Here is a 27,589-nt window from a genome sequence, read left to right on the forward strand (position 1 = left end):
ATATAAAATGTGCACTCTTTTGGAAGACGTTCTGTTACCATGACTATTTAGACACAATTTCACTGCAACAACATGGTTTAAAACCAAATTAAATTACACACACGCAGAACAATTCTCACTAGATTTCAGTGGCTTGATTATTTAGCCAATCAGAGCCACTGGAGAGACAGTTGAATGTTATGTTATTACATGCTCAATGCACAAACCGAACTGGTCCTTGAGCTTGAGTTGAGTTTGTGTATCGAGAAATGTAGACAAAGAGCCATTACGCACCATTCCCTTATTCTAACCTAAGGGAAATCTTTTTACTGTAAGATAAATATCTTGTTCAATAAAGAGCTGTATTTACCATGTCATATGCAGATTGAAACTAATAACCTTTTACTGTATCATAAGTATCAGACATAATCCAAAGATCTGCCAAATAAATCCATTAAATTGTATAATACATACAGTGGGAAACATTACATGTGGTGAGTTAGCTATAGCTAGCAAATGTAAGCTGTAATCTTGAAATTTACATTGAAATAAATGTCTGTCACTATTCCTGAAAAAGGGTAACAAGCTGGTTATTAAGCCTACACTCACCTAAAGGATTATTAGGAACACCTGTTAAATTTCACGTTAATAAATTTATCTAATCAACCAATCACATGGCAACTGCTTCAGTGCATTTAGGGGTGTGGTCCTGGTCAAGACAATCTCCTGAAGTCCAAACTGAATGTCAGAACGAGAAAGAAAGGTGATCTAAGCAACTTTGAGTGTGGCATGGTTGTTGGTGCCAGACGGGCTGGTTTGAGTATTTCCCAATCTGCTCAGTTACTGGGATTTTAACACACAACCATTTCTAGGGTTTACAATGAATGGTCTGAAAAAGGAAAAACATCCAGGATGCTGCAGTACTGGGGGGCGAAAATGCCTTGTTGATGCTAGAGGTCAGAGGAGAATGGGCCGACTGATTCAAGCTGATAGAAGATCAACTTTGACTCAAATAACCACTCGTTACAAACGAGGTCTGCAGCAAAGCATTTGTGAAGCCACAACATGCACAACCTTGAGGTGGATGGGCTACACCAGCAGAAGACCCCACCGGGGACCACTCATCTCCACTAAAAATAGGAAAATGAGGCTACAATTTGCATGAGCTCACCAAAATTGGACAGTTAAAGACTGTAAAAATGTTGCCTGGTCTGATGAGTCTCAATTTCTGTTGAGACATTCAGATGGTAGAGTCAGAATTTGGCGTAAACAGAATGAGAACATGGATCCGTCATGCCTTATACCACTGTGCAGGCTGGTGGTGGTGGGGGTGTAATGGTGTGGGGGATCCCTTTCGCCTTCAGAACTGCCTTCATTCTTTGTGTCATTGATTCAACAAGGTGCTGGAAGCATTCTTTAGAAATGTTGATTGATAGGATAGGGTCAAACACGGTATTAGTATGGTGTTCCTAATAATCCTTTAATTGAGTGTATGGCCCACTGATGAAAGTATTGCAATATATGTATATTTGCAGTATTACAAACTAGGTGTCAGGCGTGACATTTCCTGGAAATAATGCTGAATTATAGTTTTTTTCCATCATGCACAAAAAAATTTAACTATACTATACTATAGTTCTTAAACCTGATGCTCATGTATCAACAAGACTCCAAATCATAGAAATAAAATGAGATTAATTCTATTTCCTTGTTTCAGACCATTTCTTAACCCTTTCTAAATGGAGAAAAACGCATTGAAAATTTTGAGCCAATAATATGGGCTGTGTGCAAATGTACAACAAATCATTTATAAAATAAACATTTTACAATAAAAAATGAATGTCAATAGATTAATTAAAACTCCTCAATTGTCATGCTCAATCAAGCTACATCCCACACGGTAACAGCTAGCAAAAACTAGCAGAAGGTGTAAACATGTTATAAAGTGTGTACTTTGCTTCAGGGTTTACTGAAATATCATAAGAAATATAAAATATATTCACTCCAGTAATATAATCCCAACGTGCCTGAGAGCATGTAGTCCCTTGGCTCACACACTGCAGTAGAGTTGGCAGTAGTGTGGGCTGCACATAGGATGGGAGAATGCACAGTGCATACAGAGAGTTGTACATTTACCGAATTCCTGTTTAATGGGATAATGGCAACTGATCTGTACATGTGATGAAAGAGTGCTGTTGCAATTCAATAAAATAGGCATTGATGAAGAAATCTGGGAAACTGATTGACTCAGAGACTGAAAAAGGTTCAGGAAACTATAATGACTTCCTGTATGCAGAAGCATTTATTGAATCTTGATAGAAGATAATTAGGTTTAATATAATACAAGTCAACCACCATGTAGTGTCATGTACTAATGCCAGCCCAACTCTGAAGTGTCCGCCTTTCTAAGGGAGTACTTAAAGCTTCAGTGCGTAACTTTTTTCATATTAATGAACGTCCGTTACATTCGAGCAATTGCCAAACGAGTTGCTACAAAGCTAATTAAGACTATCAGCTCCACACAACTCTCTCTGGATTTCTCAGTATGACTATGTTCAGAAGATTGTGGCGTCCGGCGACTTTCCCGCGCAGAAACTCATGTGAAGATAATGACCTCTTCTGAAGAGTCCATCATGTTTTTTTAATCCTCCGTGTCCTCAACAGCTGCTAGCAACTGCATCGAGGAGGGATGGGGGCGCGATCACGTAAGGCTTGTACCATGTGGACGTGTTGACAGTGTTGAACTCCTCATGGGGGCGACCGAAACTTCGCACTATAGCTTTAACTTATTCTGGACAGTAATACTTTTAACCAAGACATGCCATAAGACCAAGCACTGCTTTTTTATGGGTATCCATTCCCAAATAAATTCACTATTATATAAGTTTAAATTTAAGTTGTGCAAAGATTTCAAAGTTAACTTATCTTGGAAATTTTTCAGAAAATGTCCCGACCCTTTGTAATCCACTTTGTACTCCATCCAAATATTCCAACCCTTTGTAGTCAAGAATATATAGTGCATTGCACATGTGAGTATTTACAGCAGCAGAACGGTGTATGTGGGATATACTCAAAATAAACTACAGTGCCCATGTTTGTCGTGATGACGAATCATGTTACCCAGTGCAATGGTGCAACAGTGGAGCTCTATGGCACAGATTCATGAGATTAATTAATTAATATTAGGGTTTTGGCTACACAGGGAACACTTAGCAGGGTCAACTTGTGGTTGTTTTTTTGTCAGCCAGCATATGCAGGCTTTTAAACATCTCCCCAGAGGTAGTATGAAAAAGACACTGTGACAGACAGCAATGCTCGCTGCTTAAAATTCAAAATTTTATAGATCAAGGTCAGTTTTCTAGTTAAGAGGAGTACTATTCAGCCTGTGAAAATTGTTGTTAAATTATTTATTCTGTGGCTCTGAAGGATCAAGACTTCAGATGATTTTGCTTTGAGCTTGACCACAATTATTTAACTGACTAACTTTGGTATAAATTGGGTGCATGGAATTTGAAAGACACAGGCAAGGATAGTCTAGTAAAAAGATGTTCAAGTATCTATTGGTTGCACTATGTGTAAACTATCTCAATTTTGACCATTCTTTCTTTCTTCAATCTGCATCTTGTGAATCAACTAGTTTTATGAAAGTACCATACTTAAAGGTGCTCTAAGCGATGTCACACGTTTGTTTAAGGTACAACATGTTTTGTCACATACAGCATACATCTCTTCACTATCTACTAGCTGCCTTACCCCTGAACACACTATAAAAAAAACGCGGTCACATAACAAACAGTCTTCCAGCATTCCAGCCAATAACCGACAAGAAGGATGGGGGTTGGGGGTTGGGGGGTTAGTGCGCGGAAGGGAGGGGGACGGGATGAGGAGGAGGGAGGGGCGAGCTAGCCTCGTTTTGTTTGAAAATACTTTGAACGTCAACAAGAAGTGCCGTCACCCAACATCGCTTAGAGCACCTTTAATCGCTGGAGTAGCCCTTTAAATGTGTACATCATAGTCTACAGCTTCAAACTAATGAAGTGATATTTTGATCATTATATTTTCATGTATTCAATATCATCAAGGACATCGAAGGTTTCCCCCCTCCTCAAATTCCTCATAGAGCTTCTCTCTCTCTCTGAGTTGCTAAATCCTTTTAATTTCCCCTTCCTCTCATCCAGCACGACAATTTTGTCCTGTTCTCCCTTGGCTCCCTCCGACAGAGTCCAACCAGCAAACAAACAGCCTGACTCATCATTCATCCTACCTCTGGCCCATAGTGTGCACACACACCCTCCCACACACACCCATTATTTCCTCTGTCTTACACATCATCACCATGAAGGTGACAGAGCAAGCGTCCTGGTAGACAGCAGCATTTAGAATATAATGGCCGCATCTGTAAGTTGCAACTAATGGATTATCATGGACAGGTTGTCGCTTGTTTACAGTGCATTTAATTCAAATATGAAAAAATATAATTAAAATTATTAACATGCATAGTTTCTTATACACCTTGTTCTTAGAAATAAAAGAAAGGACTTGTATTACAGTAATGTGTCCCCCCAACTATTCTCTCCATGCTAGTGATAGCACTATGTACAACTTTCACAGACTGCTACTGCTAGGAAAACATTAATGTGAACAGGTAAAATTTGTATCTTTAGATTAAACTGTCATTTTCAAAAAGATTACTCATAAATATATTAGTTAGAAGGAGCTGAGGACTACACGACTGTAATCTTAAAAAGAAGAGCTAGCAGCTCTGATAAGGCTGTACTCATGCTCTTTAGGTACTTTGAGCTAATGCTAGTATGGTCCACAAGCTCAAAATGACAATGCTAATGCTAGCGTTTAGCAAATACAATGTTCAGGTCACCATCTTAGATTATTGTGTAAGCATGCTAACATTTACTAATTAGCACAAATTAACCACATTTCATGGCAGTTCATCCAATAATTGTTAAGTCTATTTCAGTCTGAACCAAATTGGTGTTCCGACCGACCCTGCCATCCCCAAAAATGTAGTGCCTTCTTGCTGTACCATCAAAGTAGTCTAGCGGTCCCAAAATGCAATAGAATCCTTGAAAATGTAATCCAGTCCAAATTCACTGCAACAAAGTTATTAACAAAATGAGTCAATTTCTTTCAATTTATGCAGCCTCTCTCCAGAAGGGAAGATTGTGTGTGTTAAAGGGTTAAACTCTAGTAGTAGTAGTTGTGGTAGTCGTTTCAGACCAGCAGGAGTGAAATAACAATAGTAGGAGTGGTGATAGTAATTGTGTAGCACAAGTAGCAGTTGGAATATTGTTATTATTATCATCACTGACATCAATAGAACCAGAGCTTTGTCTCATCTACAAGTCCAACTCCAGTTTAACAACATATCTTGTGTGTGTGCATGTGTGTGTGTTTGTGTGTGTGTGTAGCAGTAGTAGGGAGATGCTGACAGGACAGAGGCTCTGTCAGTCAAAGTCCCACCAGGACTCAGTCCTCTCTGCCCTCAACCAGCAGAGGAAGGATGGCTTGCTGTGTGACGTCACCCTGGTCGCCGGTGAGCAGAAGTTCCACGCCCACAAAGCCGTCCTGGCAGCGTGCAGTGATTACTTCAGGGTGAGTCCTGGACCATATTCTATACCCGAAAATTGTATGTTATGTTTTACAAATGAGCGTTTGTAGTTGAACAGGAAGATTATCCGGATTTGTAATTAAACACACACCTCCTTTGTTTTGTATGGACAATGGTAAGACTGATGTAAAGGATTGCACACTTATCAAGCTGATATTTGCCATTCTATAAAAAGCAGGCATGCAGTGCAGCCTGCTGCTGATGTGATAGAGGTGACAGTAACATGTTGCATAACCATCTTCAGAGCTGGTTAAAACTGTGTTGTAACTGTGTTACCCTGCCAACTCCAAGCTCCAAGCGCAGATTATAATTGTGGCTCTATAGGCTTCCACAATGGTCTAAATGTTGTATCAGGGGCTCTGCCATGCTGCCAAGAATAAAAAGTCTTGGAAAATATCAATTTAAAAAACTAAAATTAAGACCATGAATATTGTCAGGTTTGAACGGAAGAGGATTAGGGCCACATGTGAAAAAATGTATTGAGTTCTGAGTTTAAAGTCAGAATTCTGAGTTTAAAATCAGCATTCTGAGATTAAAGTCTGGAAAAAAGTTAAATCTCAGAATTCTGAGAATAAAGTCAGAATTCAAAATTTTTTTTCTCAGAATTTTGACTTTAAACTCAGAACTCTTCCGTAGGTCTACATGTATAGAGATTGTACAAAATATGAAGCACATGATTAAAAGTGCTACAGCAAATTATTCTTCACCCCATCTGAATTGAGCCCAAGTGTTTGCTGGTCTCTTGCTGAAGGCTTCAGTCTGATTCAAGTCAAGCCCCAGAGGTAGCTATAGGTAGACTCACGCTGTCAGACAGCCGGCCAGGAGATTTGCTGAGATGGACTGCAGGGAATAGTGCACAGATGAGATTTGATTTAGGGAGATTGAGCAGATTAGGAAATAGAAATTAATCCCTCTTGAAAATGAGAGGCAGATTAAATATGTCCAAGTTGCCCAGGGATTACTCCTCCTGTGTGTGTAGGTTATTTTTACTTCTCTCTGCAGAGAGTTGAGGGTGGGCGAGTCACACTCCTCTCCTCCTTTTGTCCGTCCTCTTCACTTTTGTTCTTCGGCTCCGTTTTTAAATGCCGCTCTTTCAAGTCCCAGCTGGGCCGAGCAACACTGTTGTTCCAGCACTAGGATTATTAGATCAGCCTGCTACAGTGCGCAAGAAAACTCACTCTGGTCCCCTGTTCCTCTGTAGGGGCTTAACAACATTATCATCGGTTTGTCATCTGACTCCACTGCTGGGTTTCATTTAGCTCATTTACTGAGGAGATGAAAAGTGACTGTTCTCTCTCTCTGCCTCTTTCTTTCACACTCAGACACACAAGTAGCATCCGTGATTATAGCACATTATCTAGCCCAGCAGACATGACTGATTGTAATGAAATACCTGACCAAGCGTGAGTTGTTTACCTGAGACTTGTCCTGAATGTGTCACTTGCCTCTTCCAATGCCATCACATTACTAAGACGTCTCGGAGAAAACTCTGAGAGTGACACCCACATTACACACCTCCATCAGCACACGCACACACACACACACACACACACACACTCACACACACACACACACACACACACACACACACACACACACACTAAATCTCTCCTTGCTTTTTGTCACACAGAGACATTTCCTTCTAGCCCTGCAGTCAAGACAGAACTCATTTCAAAAGCTATTATTGTCTCAAAGAATAATTTCACGCTGTATGTACTACCTGCACTACATAGAACTCTATTATTGCTTTCACCTCTTTATGAAGACAATGCTATTTTAAGATGGACTGTACAGTATTTTCACCATATGACTTGTTGCTGATCAGTCCTCTGGGCCTTCCAATGTAGCCTGATTTGATAACGTGATACTGTAAGTTGGTTCACGAGGGAAATTTGCTGTATAGCATTCTGTATTAGACTCCCCTGAAAGTAATCTGAAGCTGACCCATAATTGGAAAGACATTCAGTACTACATTCAGTGCCCCAACCCTAAATTGGATTTTCTTTCCAGATATCTGCAGGTACAAATATTTATTTCATGCCAACTGTTTTTTTTGTTTTTTTTTATGATCAATTTTTTTATTTGTTTTATATTTTTTGAACAAACAACAACATATCGAACAAATAAATACAATGGAACAGGAACTAAAAACCCTTGCCCACCCCCACCCCAGACCACCAGGTACTCTACTACCTCTACCTCTCCCCTCCCCTACATGAGGTAGGCTACAGCTGAGCTGACAGTGCGTACTGCACAGCGAACTCAGGGCAACAAACAGCAAAACATTTTTTATAGCATCCGCTTCTTTCTCTTCCTTTTCCACCCTTTCACTCGCTGATACAACCCAATCTGACCGGGGATCAGTTACAAATTGATTCCACTCTTTCAATCTCAACTCGTTCTTAGAAAACTGATCTTGAATCGGTACGATGTAAACAACCTGCTCTATGCCCACCCACCTTTACCGTTAGCCAATCTACACAGTGCATGCAGCCTTCTCCCAATCATTACCTGTCCAGTCATCATACTGACTTATAAAACACACAATCACAAGACTTCATTTTTTGTAAACAACTTTTATTTTATTCTGATTGGACAATTATCAAGACTTCGCTTGGGCCCCAAGTGCGCATGGGCCCCAAGTGTGCATGGGCGCATGGGCCCCTGGGCCCGTGCCCATAATGATTAATGCCCATTGGGTAATCCGGGCTTGATCGCAGTTTGCCAACAGGGGGTGCTGCTGAACCAACAGGGGGTGCTGCAGCACCTCCAGCATCCCTACTTCCCGAGCCTATGGGCAGGTTTAGCTCTTTCAGGAACTTTTGGCACTGTGCTGGGTCTGGATTGCAGGAAAATTCATACAACTTTGAATAAAAAGGATTGGAAAATAGAGGTGATATCTTTAGGATTTGTTGAGATACCTCGGTCCGTGCAGATGCTGTTGACAGTAGCTCTGGACTCACTTTGTTTTAATTTCAGAGCTAGCAATTTGCTTGGTTTACAACTATTAAAATAGTAATTTTTCACTCTGTGCATTATGAATTCAGCTCTCCTTCTTAGTAAATCATTTAGCTCTGCTCGGTTTGTGATCAAAAGAGTATGTGTAGATTTAGAAAAACACATCTTTAGAGACTGCTCTAACGATTTACAACGTTCTTCCAACTCCGTAATCCTTGTCTCTCAATTTTTCTTAAAATTTACCGCAAAGGAAGATGTAAAGTCTCTAATAAATCCTTTAGTGGCTTGCCAGATGTACTCTGGGTCCGAAACTGAGCCAGTGTTGATTGATATAAACTCCGCCAGTTTGGCTTTAAACTCTGTATCAAAATCTGTGTTTTGGAGAAGGGAATTATTAAATTGCCACCTTCTAGATCTTACTACATATCACAACAGAATGTGGTTATCACATCAGACAGGATTGCTGGTTTTATTGCTATTGTGTGGAACATTGTCTTAAGTACACTGGAGCATAAAAAGTAATCAATGCAGGAGTGGGTGAGGTGACGTGTGGAAAAAAAGGTGTAATCCTTCCTAGTAGGATTGTGCATCCTCCATATATCTGTAAGCTCGTGGGATTCCACAACTGCATTGAACATGTCCGATATGTGTTTTTGGGCTTTCGTATGGTTGACCCCTGATCTATCCTGATTTAAATCTATTACCGCATTCATGTCTCCCCCTATAATTAATGAATAATCATTAAGAGAAAGCAATTCATTGATTAGGTGTGGGAAAAAGCTTTCATCATATGCAGCCAGTGCCTATACTGAAACGAAAGCTATTTTCCTACTCCTTATCGTAGTACATATATATGATATCTTGCCTTAAGAGTCTTTACTACTTTTTTCTACAGTGAGTGTGCATCTCTGTGACAGCAGCACAATGGAGCCCTTGGTTTTGGTGTCATCACTAGATGAAGCAGCATCCTTAAAGTATTTATTTTGTAGACGATAGTATATCTCTTTTACGTAGGTGTGACTCTTGTATAAGCGCCACGTCTATGTTTTTCCTTCTTAAATAGTCCAGGAATTTAGCTCGTTTGATTGGCCCGTTTAGCCCCCTGATGTTAACTGAAAGGATTGAAAGCTCAGCCATCTCCAAAATTGAAACGCATACGTGTCTCGAGTACCCTACCGGATTTTGCTGACAAATCTGTAGCAAAGGTTGAACTGTTAGCTCTGAGCAAGGTGTGACAAAAACCTAAAAAGTAAAATAAATCCCCTCACCCTCTGAGACTGCAGACCCCCCCCACCCCCCTCTTTTGTAAGATGCGTGACCACATCAAGTTAGTTACAAAACTTACATAGCGTATCCTCAGGATTCATCATGTTCCTTTGTTCCCATCATGTTTTTGTTTTTTTCATCCCGATTAAGTGTCCTCAAAAATATAGATTGTAGACTGAGTAGCCAGCATTTATCATTCCTTACAGTCTGGTTAGATGTCTCTCCAATGGTTGGTATGGTCCCCCAGTGGCTAGAAATGGTGATAGGTGTAAACCGAGCCCTGGGTATCCTGCTCTGCCTTTGAGAAAATGAAAGCTCAGATGGACCAATCAGGAATCTCCTCCTTATGAGGTCATAAGGTTACCTCCCCTTTGTCTGCTTTGCCCGCCCCGAGAATTTGGCCCAACCATGAGAGAGAGACATCATGGCTTTCAAATGAGCAAAGTGGCAGTTGGTCAAGGCCACACCCCCACCCTCCACCTTGCCCCCCCCTCTCTCCTCCTCAATAGCTACAGACACAGAAATGGACTAGAGCGGTTCAAACTCGTAACGGATCAGAAGCTGCTCGTACCCCTCATCAACAGCCGCAGCCTGGACGATGTACCTCTGCGTTGCCAGCGTCTGCTAATGAGGCTCATGAGATTCAACCCAGTCGCGTAGTACACTCCAGGGAAAACCCTCATCGTCGCTGACATACTGTCACGCAGCCCACTGGCCAGCACAGGTGTAGAGACCGACACACACAATGACGTGGCGTGCTACGTTGCTAGCGTGGTGGAAGGGATTCCTGCATCTACTAGCAAAATGGAAGAAATCAGAACAGCAACAGCAGCTGACAAAGAACTGCTGTCGATCATGACGCTCGTAAGGAGAGGATGGCCTGAACACATAAGCAAAGTGGCTATGGATGCAAGAGCTTATGTCCAAGTTAAATCAGAGTTGTCTGAATACAACGGGCTGCTTCTAAGAGGAAGCAGGATCGTTGTGCCTAAGTCAATGAGAGGTAAGATTCTTCTCAAAATCCATGAAGGACAACAGGGCCTGATTAAATGCAGAGAGAGAGCATCCTCATCTGTGTGGTGGCCTGGACTTCTCAGAGATAAACAAACTTGTGACATCATGCCAGCGGTGTTGTGAGCTAAAAAGAACACAACAAAAAAAAACTCTCATCTCCACACCACTGCCTGAGCGAGCCTGGAAGAGAGTTGCAATTGATCTCTGTGAGCAGGAACGCAAAAACTACCTGGTGATTTCAGATTACTACTCCAGATTCATCGAGATTTTGCATCTGACCTCGAAAACGGCTGGACAAGTCATCCAAAAGCTAAAAACAGTCTTCGCAAGGTTTGGCATTCCTGACGAAGTAGTGAGTGATAATGGTCCCCAGTTCTCTAGTGCAGAGTTCCAAGAATTAGCCAGGCAGCTAGACTTCAAACATTGCACTTCTAGCCCCCATCACCCGCAAGGCAATGGACACGCAGAGAGAGCTGTGCAGATTGCTAAGAAAATCCTCAAACAGGAAGATCCTGTGATGGCTCTAATGAGCTATAGGTCCACTCCCTGCTCCACCACAGGCTTTAGTCCAGCCGAGTTGCTGATGGGGAGGCGAATAAGGACCACACTCCCCTCTTTGGAGAAGAATCTTACTCCAAAATGGCCTAGCTTAGCAGCTGTGAAAGAAAAGGACCGACATGAAAAGGCAAAACAGGCCCACTACTTCAATCGCCAGTCATGGAGCCAGACCCTTGCCTGCCCTGCAGCCAGGAGATGTTGTATTCTCAAAGTTGGATCACGAAAAGTTGTGGTCTTCACCTGCAGTGATCTTGAGTAACAGCAGCACCCCAAGATCACCCCAAAATGCAACAGGGAGCTGTGCTGCGGCGGAATCGCCGCCACCTTCAACCTAGGCCAGTTCTGTAGCCGACATCAGCAGTGCCCTGTGAGGTGACAGAGACAGGCACCCACTCTGACAGTGCTACCATGTTAGAGACTGCTCCTGTCAGTCAGAGTGAGGCAGCATCCTTGAACCCTGTTCCCAATCAGACTGTGACCAGGTCGGGACGAGTTTGCAAACCAGTCACCAGGCTTAACCTGTAGACAAGTGACGGTCTAGGAGGGGTTTAGGGACAGTGGGAGAATGAATATTGCCACTAATGTTGATAATGTTGTTTACGGTAAATTCTGGTGACTGAAATTAATGTGGTAATTTGAGTTAAAGAACAGTTATAAATAACAGTACCACTGCAGTATTTAGGCCACATTGAAAAGAGACCAGTATGTTTTGGTTTGTGTGCCTATAAGATCAGTTGCGTCAATTTTCAGTTTTAATTAATGTTGATGTTATTAGTAAAAAAAAAAGGGAGATGTCATATAATGATGTGTTATGTGCCTGTTCATTACTATGGGTTTTACGGTATCACAGATAATGAGTGAGATCTCGCCATAGTCTGGAATGTTATCGCGAGGCTTGTGTGAATATACTGGCTAACGGCATGTGTTCAATAAAAGTGGAGCTCCGGCTAAAAGAGTATTAGGCCTCCGGTATACTCATTTTACACTTCTGCCAACTGGTTTTCATTGCAGTATTCAAAGGTCCCATGTTATGCTCATTTTCAGGTTCATACTTATATTTTTGGTTTCTATTTGAACATGTTTACATTCTTGAAAGTAAAAAGACCCACATTATTTCTTTCATACTGTTTGCCTGAATGTACCTGTATTTACCCTCTGTCTGAAACACTTTGTTGTAGCACCTGTCCTATTAAGCCCCCCTCCCGAAAAATCCCACTCTGCTCTGATTGGTCAGCATCTCCTGGTCTACTGCATCGTGATTGCAGCCGGGGAATGACTGTCTCTAACTGCCCTTAGCAGCACTTACTACCTATATATAGTATAGTTGTGACATCACAACGGTATGGAAGTCCTGACGGCTCGTTTAAAGGTTTCTTAATAAGGGCTGTGTGCATTTCTCTTTAAAGTGAGCGTTTTGATACTTCCCCAGTATTTATTCACATTCAATTCAATTCAATTTTATTTATAGTATCAAATCATAACATAAGTTATCTCGAGACACTTTACAGATAGAGTAGGTCTAGACCACACTCTATAATTTACAAAGCCCCAACAATTCCAACAATTCCAGTAATTCCCTCAAGAGCAAGCAGTCGCGACAGTGGCGAGGAAAAACTCCCTCTTGGGAAGAAACCTCATGCGACCCAGGCTCTTGGTGGCGGTGTCTGACGAGCGGTTGGGGGTGTGATGAACAGTGGGATAGTAGTCACATTAATAATGGAACAGTGACTGGATGTAGCGGGGAAGCTGCAGGGTTCAGCAGGGCGCAGCATGACATTGCAGGGCATCGCTGAGCTCAGCAGGAATGCAGCAGGACCAGCGACAGCTGCAACCAGGGTCTTGGTGCCAACGTTCTCCAAGGAAATACGCTGGGGGAAAAAGGCATAAGGACTCGGGGGTAAACTCCCCAGAAGCTAGGATTAGTAACAAGCATTTCTGGGACGGGCTGCACACAAATAGTAATAGTAATAGTAACAGTAATAGAAACAGTAATAGAAAGGAGAGGAGAGCAGCTCAGTGTGTCAAAGGAAGGAAGTCCCCGGCAGTCTAGGACTAATAAAGGTAACTATAACAGGTAACTAGAGAGACAGGTCATAAGGAGAGGTAGCTTTTTCGGGCTTAGAACTCTCCCCCTGCCGGATCTGGCTTGGCTGGCCTGCCTCCCTCTACTTTGTTATGTATTATTAATCTAACAATTATGAAGAGAAGCAGTTGGGCCAGTTAGGTGAACACTGCAACTCCTCACTCTAACTATAAGCTTTATCAAATAGGAGAGTTTTAAGTTCATTCTTGAATGAGGTGACAGTTTCTGCCCCAGACCCAGATCCGGAGCTGGTTCCATAGGAGAGGAGCCTGATAACTGAAGGCTCTAGCTCCCATTCTACTTTAGAGACTCTAGGTACCACCAGTAACTCTGCATTCTGGGAGGCAGTGTTCTAGTGGGACAAAATTTATATAACTCCTCCACCTGCTTTATAATAAAAAAAGACATGGAAATCTCACTTTCTACAATATGGGATATTCAGTTTTTAATTCAATTTTATTTATAGTATCAAATCATAACAAGGGTTATCTCGAGACACTTTACAGATAGAGTAGGTCTAGACCACACTATAATTTCCAAAGCCCCAACAATTCCAGTAATTCCCCCAAGAGCAAGCATTAGCAGTGGCTATTGCGACAGTGGCGAGGAAAAACTCCCTTTTAGGAAGAAACCTCGGCAGACCCAGACTCTTGGTAGGCGGTGCCGGTTGGGGGTGTGATGAACAGTGGCGTAATAGTCACAATAGAGATAATGGAACAGTGACTACAATGGTAGTCGTAGTAGTTCATGTCATAGCCGGGCACAGCAGGGCGTTACAGGATGTAGTGGGGCACAGCAGAGCATGGGTGGATGCAATGGACGCGGCAGGACGCAGCAGGACACAGCCGGACATTGCAGGGAATCGCAGAGCGTAGTAGGGTGTAGCAGGTCCACAGCAACAGCTGCATCCAAGACCCAGATCTTGGTGTCACCCTATTCCAATGTGATGTTCTGGGCGAAGAAGAAACATAAGGACTAGTAAGACGAGTAAACTCCCCAGAGCTAGGTTAGTAACAAGCATTTCTGGGACGAGGATGCACATAAAAGGAAACAAATGAAAAGAGAGAGGAGAGAGCAGCTCATTGTGTCATAGGAAGGAAGGAACTTCCCCGGCAGTCTAGAATTATAATAGCATGACAAAGAGAGGCAGGTTAAAGAGAGGTGCCTGGTCGGGCTAGAACTCTCCCTAACCGGAGCAATGTTACGAAGGTGAAAAAAGGCTGTTCTTGAGGTTTGTTTTAAGTGGGTGTTAAAGGATATATCCAGATCAAAAATAACTCCTAGATTTCTGACAGTAGTGCTGGAGGCCAGGGCAATGCCATCCAGAGTAATTATATCTTCGGATAATGAGGTTCGGAGGTGTTTAGGGCCCAGCACAATAACTTCAGTTTTGTTTGAGTTTAACATCAGAAAATTTTAGGCCATCTATGATTTTATATCTTTAATGCATACTTGAAGTTTAGCTAACTGACTGGTTTCGTCTGGCTTGATTGATAAGTATAATTGGGTGTCATCTGCATAACAGTGAAAGTTAATTGAGTGTTTCCTAATAATATTGCCTAGAGGAAGCATATATAAGGAGAATAGAATTGGTCCAAGCACTGAGCCTTGTGGAACGCCATGGCTAACTTTAGCGTGCCTGGAGGATTTATTGTTAACATTAGGGTTGAACAACTTAAACTCAATCATATGTACAGTATTATTAATGGTGTAGCCCCAAAGTATTTGGGATTTCAGATTTTAATGGTACATACTCAACATGCCCATGAGACTAGGGCCAGTGTTCGTTCATGTAAGGTGCCATGTGTGAATAGTGAAGCCAGAAAATCCTTTTTTTATACAGGAATTATTTTATGGAATAGTCTTCCACTTCATATCAAAATGGCAGTAACGAAAAGGGATTTTAGACATAAAGTTAGGGCCTACTTATGGAATAAAATAGATAATTAGGGGGAAATAAAATCTAGATTGGGAACAGGGAAATTTATTGTTTTGTAGTTCATGGTGTTTTAGCTGTTTTTTTGATGTGTAGTTTTATTTTTTATTGTTTTAACCTTAGGACTGTATGTGTTTGCATGTGTTGTATGTCCAGTTCTCTTACATCAGGGACCATGTTGGAAAAAAGTGTTTTTCGCTTTTACATGTTATCCCTTGGATCCCCTTGTTGTCTTTCTATATCCATAAATAAACCAAACCAAACATTAACAAATTGAGATTGGTCAGAGAAATAGGACTTAAACCAGCTTAGTGCAATTCCTTTAATGCCAACTAAATGTTCCAATCTCTGTAACAGGATGGTATGGTCAATAATGTCCAATGCAGCACTAAGATCTAGTAAGACAAGTACGGAGACAAGTCCTTTGTCTGAAGCACTTAGAAGGTCGTTAGTAATTTCCACCAGTGCCGTCTCTGTGCTATGATGCTTTCTAAATCCTGACTGAAAGTCCTCAAATAAGCTATTGCTATGTAGAAAACCACATAACTGATTGGCAACTACCTTCTCAAGGATCTTGGAGAGAAAGGGAAGGTTAGATATAGGTCTATAGTTTGCTAAGACCTCAGGATCGAGGGTGGTTTTTTTCAGAAGAGGTTTTATCACAGCTACTTTAAATGACTGCGGTACATAACTTGTCAATAGAGACATATTGATCATATCTAGTAATGAAGTGTTAACCACTGGTAACGCTTCTTTAAGTAGCCTCGTTGGGATGGGGTCTAAGAGACAGGTAGATGGCTTAGCTGAAGAGACCTTTAACATTAGTTGTTGAAGGTCTATAGGATAAAAGCAGTTTAAGTATATGTCAGGTCTAGTCGTTCTTTCTAGCAGTCTGTCATTTAAAGGTGAACCGTTAGAGGTTGAGGACAAGAGGTGATGAATAGTATCTCTAATTGTTTTAATTTTATCATTAAAGAAGCATATGAAGTCATCACTACTCAGAGCTAGAGGAATAAATGGCTCAGTAGAGCTGTGACTATCTGTCAGCCGGGCTACAGTGCTGAAAAGAAACCTTGGGTTGTTCTTATTTTCTTCTATCAGTAATGAATAATAGTCTGATCTGGCCTTTCTTTAGGGCCTTCCTATAGGTTTTCAGACTGTCTTGCCAATCTAAGCGAGATTCTTCCAGTTTGGTTGAACGCCATTTACTTTCAAGTTTTCGCAAGATTTGCTTTAATTTACGAGTTTGGGAGTTATACCAAGGTGCTAGTTTCCTTTGCTTCATCATCTTCTTTTTGAGGGAACCAACATAGTCTAACGTTGTCCGTAGGCAGGCCGTAGCACCGTCTACAAAATTATCAATTTGAGAGGGACTAAAGTTACATAAAGGCCCTCTGTTTTATTAAAGCACAGTAATGAGTTTAGTGCTGTTGGAATATCTTCCTTAAATTTAGCTATAGCACTGTCAGATAGGCATCTAGTGTAGAACTTTTTATCTAATTTTGTATAGTCGGGTATTAAGAATTCAAAAGTTATTAAGAAGTGGACTGATAATAAAGGATTCTGCGGGAATACTATTACATCTTCAATTTTGATGCCATATGCCAGCACAAGGTCGAGGGTGTGGTTAAAACAGTGGGTGGCCTTATGCACACTCTTACTAAAACCAATTGAATCTAGTAGTGAGTTGAAAGCAATACTGAGGCTGTTGTTGTCAACGTCCATATGGATATTAAAATCACCTACAATAAGTACTTTGTCTGATTTAAGGACTACACATGATAAAAACTCAGAGATTTCCGATAAAAAAAATCAGAATATGGACCTGGTGCTCGGTAGACAACAACAAATATAATTGGCTGTACTGTTTTCCATGTTGGATGTTGAAGATTAAGAACAAGGCTTTCAAACGAGTTATAATTTAGTTTAGGTTTAGGATAAATTAACAGGCTTGAATCAAATATGGCTGCAACTCCCCCTCCTTGGCCTGAGCCTCTAGGAATTTGAGTATTAATATGACTGGGAGGAGTGGCTTCATTTAGACTAACATATTCTTCATGGCCCAGCCATGTTTCAGTAAGACAGAATAGATCAATTTGATTATCTGATATCAATTTGTTTACTAGTACTGCTTTAGAAGACAGAGATCTGATATTTAATAGTCCACATCTAATTTTCCTATCCTGTTCTATCATTGCAGTGGTAGTTTTAATTCCAATTAGGTTGTTAAGTATTGACCCTCTTTTGGTTACCTTTGATTTAACTGATCTGAGTCGAGGAACAGACACCGTCTCATTTTTTGGGACAGGCTGTGGCTGACGGGGAATGGATGCTAAATTGACTATGTTTGCAGTTAACTTCTTATTACTTAGGGGATTCACCATTTTGTATGGTCTATTGTTGATTATAACTGGAATAGTACTAGTACTACATGTTACCCTGCAGAAAACATTTTCAGATCCAATCACTTGTAAAGTGCCATTAGGATCAATACCTGGGGGGCATGAATCTGTGATATTTTCCACAGAATGTGAATACTTACCTTTCAGTGTGGTCGTTATGTTGTCATATAGCAGCCTGGCTCCATGTCGGTTTGGGTGGAGACCATCATGCTTCAGCAGGCTGGGCCTTTCCAAGAACAAGTTGAAGTTGTCGACATAGGGAATGCTCAGGGAAGCGCAGTGGGGTTTCAGCCAGGTGTGGAGCCAGAACAGTCTGGACCATCTTTCAGCACCCTTTCTGTAGGTAGGTAGAGGCCCATAGATGACGATCCGTTTTCCTGTGCCCATCAGGGTGGTGTTGAGAGTGGTGAAGTCTTTCTGGAGTGCTATCGACGTCTCTCTCTGATGTCGTTTATGCCCACATGCACGATGATGTTGTCGACCTTAGCGTGGCAGGCGAGGATGCTTGGAAGTTTGTGATGTCACGGACCTTGGCACCAGGGAAGCAGTAGACCTTGGAGGGACCGCTAGGTGAAGGGGAAATGTAGAGGTCTCTGACCATGGAACTTCCGATGACCAGGGTGGAAGTTGTTGAGTCCGAGGGGGGGCACGAGGGGGGGCACGAGTGAGGGCGCGCCAACTGTGTGGATGGACCAGGATGAGCGGCATGGGGACGTGACAGAGAAGGGTTTCCACAGAGCAGAGGGAACTCCTCATCGTCCATCAGAATGGTGTAGCGATTTTCCAGTCGAGGTTGGGCTGGGCCTGAGCGTTGTCCTGTCCGCCTGCTGTGGTGCTTGCTTATACGGCATGGCTCAGGCTGGTGTGGGGTGGAGCTGGTCAGCAGAGCTGGCTTGGTTCTCGGCAGAGGCCGAGGAGAGACAACAGGGACAGAGGTTGTATTAGCGCGTGGTGGAGTGAGAGTAGTGCAGGGCAGAGTGGAATCAAGACATCCGACGTTAGTGTGTGTGTGAGGGGATAATGGTGTCAAGGAACTGTTCATTTACCTTGATCTGGTGGAGAGTTGCTATTTTATTCTGGCTTCAAGTTCCACTATGTTCTGGCTGAACAGGAGGCACGAGTCACAGCCAGGCATACAGCTGAGGGGGGGGGCATCGGGTAGCTTGCTAGTTTAGCTAGTAGCAATGTTGATGGAGGCCCTCTCCAAAAAAACGATCCCTCTTCACTTGCACTTCAGAAGTCAACACTTGCAGATGCTCCTGCTTGTGTTAGCAAGCTGTGGATAGTCCGTCACTGCTGCCAAAAGATAGAATAGAATTCCAAGGAGGCAAAAATCCTGAGGGATCAACGTCACCTCACTGCAGACAGGCTAACTAGCCGTTAGCACAACAAATAGCTAGACGTTCATTCAAGTCATAGAAAGAAATATAATATATTCAGTTTTTTGCAGATAAGTGACCAATTAATTTGCACACTGACAATAGATTATGCATGTATGTCCATATGTACACTCATCATGTTCAGGACCTGCATAGAAATTCAAATATCCAAAGATCATTACTGGTAAGAAAAAAATATCACATTTTGTTTTTGTAACAAACAAGAAAAGAGACTAATTGAATAGCACTCTCGCAACAAGAAAATACATGCATGAACATCACACACATGTGCAGAGCCACCATAGAAAATATAAATACATATACAACATTCAATAATCTGTATTCATCAAAAACAACAGCAGCAATTCATCAATTATCCCCAAGGATACTGAATCTGTAAGTGATGTATCCAGTAGGCCTCTCTTCTGCCTATTTCCTCACTTCAGTACCCAAGAACTGTAGCATATAAACTCCATGGCCAGCAGAATTAAAGTGTCTGGCTACAGGAGACCTCTCATCCCTATTTCTGATCCAACTATTATGCTCACAAATCGTTTTTCTCAATTCCCTAGTACATTTCAATAGGTAGACTACATGTGTGGTCCATGTGTTTATACCCCTTTTATTTGATTTCTATCCCCGTGTGAGGATGTAAAAAAGGGTCCTGTTTAATCAGGGCATTACATTTCACACAGTTCAAACAAGGAAGATTTCCCGGGGAAAGAGAGATTACAAAATGTGTAACCCTAGCATAGAGATCCGTCTTCATGAGTCTGTCTGGGTTAACGCACTCTTTGTGTTTTCACTGATTTCAAAGGTAATTCTATTTTTCCAAATAGAAAATTCTGAACCCTTAAACGTTGCTTTTTTTCTTGTTATGATAGGAGTAGGGTTGTTAATGATTAACCATTTAACCAACACTAAGGATTTTTGACGGATTAATACTATCAGTCAAACAGTTAAAGGTCCCATGACATGGTGCTCTTTGGATGCTATTATATAGACCTTAGTGGTCCCCTAATACTGTATCTGAAGTCTCTTTTATATAGACCTTAGTGGTCCTCTAATACTGTATCTGAAGTCTCTTTTATATAGACCTTAGTGGTCCCTAATACTGTATCTGAAGTCTCTTTTATATAGACCTTAGTGGTCCCCTAATACTGTATCTGAAGTCTCTTTTATATAGACCTTAGTGGTCCCCTAATACTGTATCTGAAGTCTCTTTTATATAGACCTTAGTGGTCCCCTAATACTGTATCTGAAGTGTCTTACCCGAAATTAGAATTAGAGCAGAATTACAGCCACTAGTAGAGCCAGTCCCACAATGAGCTTTCCTTAGGATGTGCCATTTCTGTGTCTGTAGCTATTGAGGAGGAGAGAGGGGGGGCAAGGTGGAGGGGGGGGTGTGGCCTTGACCAACTGCCTCTTCTCAAAGGAAGAGCAGGATACCCAGGGCTCGGTTTACACCTATCACCATTTCTAGCCACTGGGGGACCATAGGCAGGCTGGGGGAACGCATATTAATGTTAAAAAACCTCATCAAGTGAAATTTTCATGCCATGGAACCTTTAAAAGCAATGTTATTAAAATCAAAAACAACAATTTATGGAAAAGCTAAGTTCGTGGCTCTCTGCTGGACGGCGCTCATAGCGGAGAGTGATGTCACACATGCCACTATATCAAAGGCCTCTCTGGTATAATCACACCATGCAGAAACACATAAATTCTGCTGGCAGGTCAGGCCAACTGCAGCGCTGCACACCCACTGCAGCATCATGTGAAAGGACTGCAGTGAGCGGGGCTCTGTGGCTCAGTGTGTCCCTGCGTGTGCTGGATCTATATGCCAAGTCAGAGGAACCATCCGTCATCAACAGCTCCCCCAGCTCCTCCACCAAGGTCAGGAGCATGCCTGCCGGAGGCGACCAGCCCTGCGAACACTCTCAATCTCTCCACTCACTCACACACAAACAAACGCTAACACAGAAGCAAACATGCATAAGCAGTTTCTCTCTCACTCTCCTTTTTACTTTCCGCCTGTTTAACGCTTGTGTGCACGCTGACCACAGTTTAACCACCATCACGCCCCAGGTTTAGCCACATGCCATCCTCTGCTCGGTGGACCAGTGGATTTTTAATTAGCGCAGTGGTGAATCAACAAGGCCGAGCTCTGAGGAGAGATGTGCAGGCCTTGTAAGGGCGTAAATCCCAGGGGGGTCGGGGGGGTCAGGACCCCCATCTAAGGGTTGTCCCCCCCTAGAAATATCATTAAAACAATGCTGTGTATTGTAAATAACATAATGATGTATACTTAAAATATCTGTGTAAGTAGTAAAACAATACAAACCCCAAAAAATGCTTTTTAAGTTTAGAAACATTTTTAGTCCCCCCTCCCTTGCCTCACAGTGGTTTGGTCCACTGCATGCTGTAGGATCTGCGCTAGACTCACAGTCACAGTCAGATCGGTAGTGACAGGAATGTAGCTAGTAAGTAGGCGGTTCAAGGCTGTTTATGTGGAGGACGCAAGATCATTTTGGAATTATAATATGACGTGGTGAATCTATAAACCTAACTCATATTCACACATCTGACGTTAGCTAAAGATTGGTGTTGTTGTTGCCCACATAAAATGACAGAGGAAAGAATAACAGACATAAGATCCTTTTTCAGTAGGCCTACACCAAAACGCCAAGTAAGTACAATAAGTCCTCATATCAAGACAATTTGGTAACATCTTTATAAGAATGGGTGCTTATGGAAATACTAAGTTCACTATGTCACAGGCAAAGGAGACAGAAAGAACAGGGACAGGGAGACCAGGGACAGTCAGGTGGAGAGTCTCAGGTAAGTGTGTTGAGCATAGTTCATATTTTTGGAGGTGGCTATCAGGGTTAGCAGATGAGCTTTACCAGTGGCTCACTAATTAGGGCCCGAGCGCCGACAGCGGCAAAGGCCCTATTGAAACTGAAGGAATTATTGTTTCTTTCTTTCTTTCTATTCTTTTCCCGTCAAATGAATTGGCTTTTTGAGGGGCTTATCATATTCAAAAACTCACCAAATTTGGCGGTCGCATCAAGTCTGGTGAAAATTTACGAATTTTAAAGTGATGGTTCGGAGTAATTTCACCCTAGGGTCCTTTGCACCATGACCTCGAGCCAAACACCCCCCCCAGAAGCTTTTTTCACCTGGGTCTAACATTGGGAGAGTTAGCGTAGAGTAGCGTAGAGTAGCGTAGAGTAGCGTTAGCCGCTGAATAGCTTAGCGCAGAGGCTAATGGATCCGAAGTGTCTCTTAACATTACCCCACTAATAATGCCCGAAATGATACCAAACGTCTACAGTAGTACAAATAGGTTATGCACTCATAAAACGATGGATTGTAAAGTTTGTAAGTACACCAGAAGGTTATGTAAATAACACTTGCCTGCTGGCTTCTGCTCTCTGCTGTTGTTGTTGCTGCTGTAAGACGAGTACTTAGGGACATCTACAAATTACAACACCGAAAAGAGATGCAACAAAAATATTTTTTAATTTAACTTATTTTTTAAAGTAAGTGCTGTAGTATAACTAACAGGAGACAAGTAATAATTGAGGTAAGTTTGGAGACATTACCTTATTTAATCATTAAATTAATAAATATTTTTGTTGCATCTCTTTTCGGTGTTGTAATTTGTAGATGTCCCTAAGCACTCTTACTGCCCGGTAGTAACAGCAGCAGCAGCAGCAGAGAGCAGAAGCCAGCAGGCAAGTGTTATTTACATAAACTTCTGGTTACTTACCAAATTTTACAATCCATCGTTTATGAGTGCATAACCTATTTGTACTACTGTAGACGTTTGGTATCATTTCGGACGTATTAGGTAATGTTAAGAACTACGGATCCATTAGCCCCTGCGCTAAGCTATTCAGCTGATAACGCTACGCTACGCTAACGCTCCCAATGTTCGACCCAGGTGAAAAAAGCTTCTGGGGGGGTGTTTGGCTCGAGGTCATGGTGCAAAGGACCCTAGGGTGAAATTACTCCGAACAATCACTTTAAGGGTTTCGTTGTCCGATTACCTCGAAACTTTTCACGATTCATAAGACTCCAACCCTGAGGACAAATAAAGGCCAATATTTACTTAAAGTCATAGCGCCCCCTAGTAGCAACAGGAAGTAGGCCTAAAAGTCAAGGTGCTATACTTTAACGAACTCCTCCTAGAGATTTGAGATTTCATTTTAATTGGTGATGGTTTGACCCGCCCCCTATGCATAAGCCACGCCCCCTTTCACAGCTAATGAACCGTATGACGTAGAGTCTTGTGTGAGGTATCGTTGAACTCGGCGGGGACTTCCCTTTTCATTTGTGACGATTTGCGGTGTCTGAGTGCCGCGCAAATGCACGGTCGCAAGGAGCGGCGTCCGCCGGTAACACCAACGCGCTCAGAGGCGCGAGGGCCCGTCCATTGCTGCTCGCAGCTTTAATTTACATTATTATCAGCTAATTTAACAAGTGTACAAAAGCATTGTATTTCTTTTATATGGGGACACTTTTTCAAAATATGTCATTACGGTTTAAAGTATTTTTCTGGCTTGATTATAAACAACTTAAAAATAAATACATGGTTTTAAAGAAGAATATTTTGGTCAATTTAGTCAGCTTTTTTATTGAATCAAGAGAAACACTGAAAAGAAGGATAATGGTACAGTCTCCATGCTACACTAATGATAGTATTAAGACTTTCCTCTGTGTACACATGTCCTCTACCAGTAAAATTGAGGTTGTATTATTTGTGTCCCCTTCAAAAATTGCTCTTCAGAAATTTTATGTTTATTGTCCCCCCCTACTGTTAGATCAGATTTACGCCCTTGAGGCCTTGGTTAAAACTCAGCGTGGCCTTAAGTCGACTCTGTCTTTCACATCACCCTCAAAATACAGAGGGGCAGTTCGCCAGAGGAAGGGGTCGGTGCCTGGTTAAAGTTCATGGGAGCTATGAATCAGGGAGAATTGGATGAGTTTTGAACACAGTTCAAATAAGGAAGATTTCCCGGGGAAAGAGAGCTTACAAAATGTGTAAGCCTAGCATAGAGCTCCGTCTTCACGAGTCTGTCTGGGTTAACGCACTCTTTGTGTTAATTCTATTCTTCCAAATAGAAAATTCTGAACCATTGTAAACGTTGCTTTTTTTCTTGTTATGATAGGGGTAGGGATGTTAATGATTAACCGTTAAACCAACACTAAGGAGTTTTGACGGATTAATACTGTCAGTCAAACAGTTAAAAGCAATATTATTAAAATAAAAATAAACAAGTTATGGAAAAACGTTTTTTTTTGCATTTTAAAAGAAAAAAAATAGTTAGCTGAGTTTTGGGAGGTATGAATGTTGCTTTCATGACAGAGAGAGATACGCTAACTAGCCTGAGGGCCTTGGAAGCTTCTAATGCTGTTCTACAGCAGTCTTTGAGTAGAGATATAGTGTGGAGTGTGTGGAGTGACTGTGCTACAAACTGCTGCAGTGATTAAAAAGATATGTGAAATTGCAAGTTAGCTAGATCACTATCCCGAGGAAAGGGAACTGTGGGGAAAGAAATATTCTACAGCAGCTAGATTTACTTTCAAAATCAATTTACGATGTCTTTTTTCCCATTACAATCCAGAGGATAAATATAAACTATAACCCTAAAAGCTTGATAACCTTGCTGTCCCTGATAATTGAGAAGACAGGTAGAGTTGATCTTCCTCGTGGCCAGGATTTGACCCGTCATCTCCCTCTTCCCCTCCACACTCTCTGCTGATCAATGAATCATGTCATCCCCTCATGGTGTGACACCAGTCAATAGCTTTGATTAGCGAGCAGTAAGCTGGACTTACGCACAGCAGGGCCAGACTGCAGACGCTGCATCCACTGCTTTGATCTCATGTGGCTTGTGAAGTGCACGTGTGTGTGTGTGTGTGTGTGTGTGTGTGTGTGTGTGTGTGTGTGTGTGTGTGTGTGTGTGTGTGTGTGTGTGTGTGTGTGTGTGTGTGTGTGTGTGTCAGAGGGAGAGGAAGACCAAGAGGCTGTATAACAGAAAGTACTGATTGTGCTATTTATTTCTGCTGACCTCCGGGGCCAAGGCCGGCAAATCAATACAGAATGTTGCATCTGGCCGGTTTTGATTAACTATGATGCTGTTTTGTCACCACGCACGCATACTAACAAAACCGATTTCTCAGTCTGTTATTGCTGTGACAACTTAGAGATATAATATGATCAGACTCAGAGAGTCAGAGTCAGAGATCAGAGAGTCAACATTGAAGGAGTGGAAGAACAAAGCAGGATTGAATTTTACCATCAATGTCTGTGATTTGTTTTTAATGTAGTGTTCCATGGCACAGTTTGTTTCAGAAAATGCAAAATAAAATATCTCTGTGGTGGTTCAAAAGAGACAAACATTGCAAACATTTTTAAAAAAGCTTTTATTTAAATTTTATTTGATGTCAAAATCTGTAGAAACACACCTTGAAAAGGGCCGTTAGTGCCGCTACGCTTGGGTTGCTGCCTAGTTCTATTTCCAATGTACTAGATATCGATATGAATAATAAACATATCAATAAAGGCTATTTAAAAAAAATAGCAAGAAGGGTGCCTTAGACCTTTTTTTCTCTTTTGAACTTTTGTGTCCCCCTTCCAAAGAGCACCTTCATGATTTGTTTGAGCACTTTTGAGCACTCAGACACTTTTTCTAAGTCTTTCTGTGGTGGTGTTTCCTCAGCTAACCTCCATGTTTGTGTGTCATCAGGCTATGTTCAGCTTGTGCATGGTGGAGAGTGAGGCAGACGAAGTGACTCTGCAAGGAGTGACCAGCGTAGGACTGAAGCACGCTTTGGACTTCGCCTACACTGGACAGGTGAGTCTGAGCAATAGACACCACAGCTGAACAGACACAGAAAAGAGTATATTATGTCCATCAGCTAACAACAGCCAGCTTATAACATGATATGCTAACTTGCATGTTGCCAGCAGTGGCAGTGATGCATCCTTGAGAATTATTAAAGATTTTTTATTCAATCATTATGGATGCATTCATGTGTAAAAACATTCTAATTTTAGTGCTGGTTCAGGGGGAGATAATTTGAACAAAAAAAAAAAAAAATAGCTAAAATACAAGTATGAACCTGAAAATGAACATGATATGGAACCTTTAAGTAACTAGATATTTTACTATGAGAGCAGAACATGCAGCATTTACCTCTAAAGAATGCAGTTGAATATAAGTCTAAAATGGAAATACTCAAGTAGATGGTATGATCACTTTAGAACAGGGGTCTTCAATGTTTTTTAGGCCAAGGACCCCTTATCTTAAAAAGAATAGGGACCCCCTACTACATGTACTGTATAAAATTGAGTTGCATATTACAGTTTTTTCCGATTGCTAAACGACAGTGGGCACAACTGGAGTCACATGTGCAAAACTCAAACTACAGTCTGCACTACCAACAGTCACCTGAGCTAAACAGTTCACGTCACCTGCAAAACTCATTCACAGCAACACAACTCTTAACACACGTCTCAAAACAGGCTCAGTGCAGCCAGACACTATGAACAGTCCTCAGTGAGATAACACACACTGTCACTCAGAACACACTGAGGGTAAAAACACTAGCATCAAACACCAATACAGAAATTACAAACTTTTTCATCTTTACAGTTTGAACAATTTGAGTGACTTGACACTACTCAACAGTTTATTTAAGGAAAAAATATAGATCGTATAGCATACCAATTTTTACATAAGGTAAACAAGAAGGAATGAAAATCAGCAGTTTTCTTCAATATAGTATTTTGTCTCTAGTAGGGCTGGGCGATAAAACGATAACGATATGTATCGCGATAGACACGTAATCAATATCAATAGAAAATGCGGTCGATAAAACGTTCGATAACTTGTTTTTCTTCTTCGGAAGAAACCAGAAGTTGCGAAGCAAGTTTGGTTGCATGAACAAAGGCACTCTCTGGTAACCTAGCAACGTAGGGAGTGACACTCTAACAGCCAATCATGTAACAGTATCATGTTTGGTTGCGCCACATCGCTGTCTTGTGTTGGATTCTACAATAACAGAACCGGCGGCGTGTAGCGATAAGTGGAAAGTCAGTGCCGCAGCGAGCGAGGAAATTGTTGATAAAACAGGAAAAGTCAGTCTGGCAGTTTTTGGGATTTTATAAGTCTGACCGTCGTCCCCACCAACACTACCGCAAACTTGTTTTACCACCTTAGCCGCGCTCACACTTTGGAGCAAAGCCGTATTCGCCAGCAACGCCCAACAACATCTGCAGCTGCTACACCGCACAAACAGCAGACCGCCATGGAGAGGTACTCTGCATCAGCGCCTTACTAAACGCTACAAAGAAATAACGGAGGCAGACGTGCT

At 41.8% G+C, this 27,589-nt stretch overlaps 1 protein-coding gene across 5 annotated transcripts in view; it reads left to right on the plus strand.

Moving 5' to 3' along the window:
• klhl32 (kelch-like family member 32) overlaps positions 1-27,589 on the plus strand; it is a 66,495-nt gene that overhangs the window by 1,976 nt on the left and 36,930 nt on the right. For 4 of the 5 annotated variants that reach the window (XM_039805157.1, XM_039805158.1, XM_039805154.1 and 1 more), the window contains exons 3-4: positions 5,406-5,589; positions 25,960-26,067. In XM_039805157.1, the coding sequence (XP_039661091.1) occupies positions 5,406-5,589; positions 25,960-26,067 (292 nt within the window). The remainder of the gene's footprint in view (positions 1-5,405; positions 5,590-25,959; positions 26,068-27,589) is intronic. The other variant, XM_039805156.1, reaches the window with a different exon arrangement.

The sequence above is a fragment of the Perca fluviatilis genome, chromosome 7, assembly GCF_010015445.1.
Source record: "Perca fluviatilis chromosome 7, GENO_Pfluv_1.0, whole genome shotgun sequence".
Taxonomy (NCBI): Eukaryota; Metazoa; Chordata; class Actinopteri; order Perciformes; family Percidae; genus Perca; species Perca fluviatilis.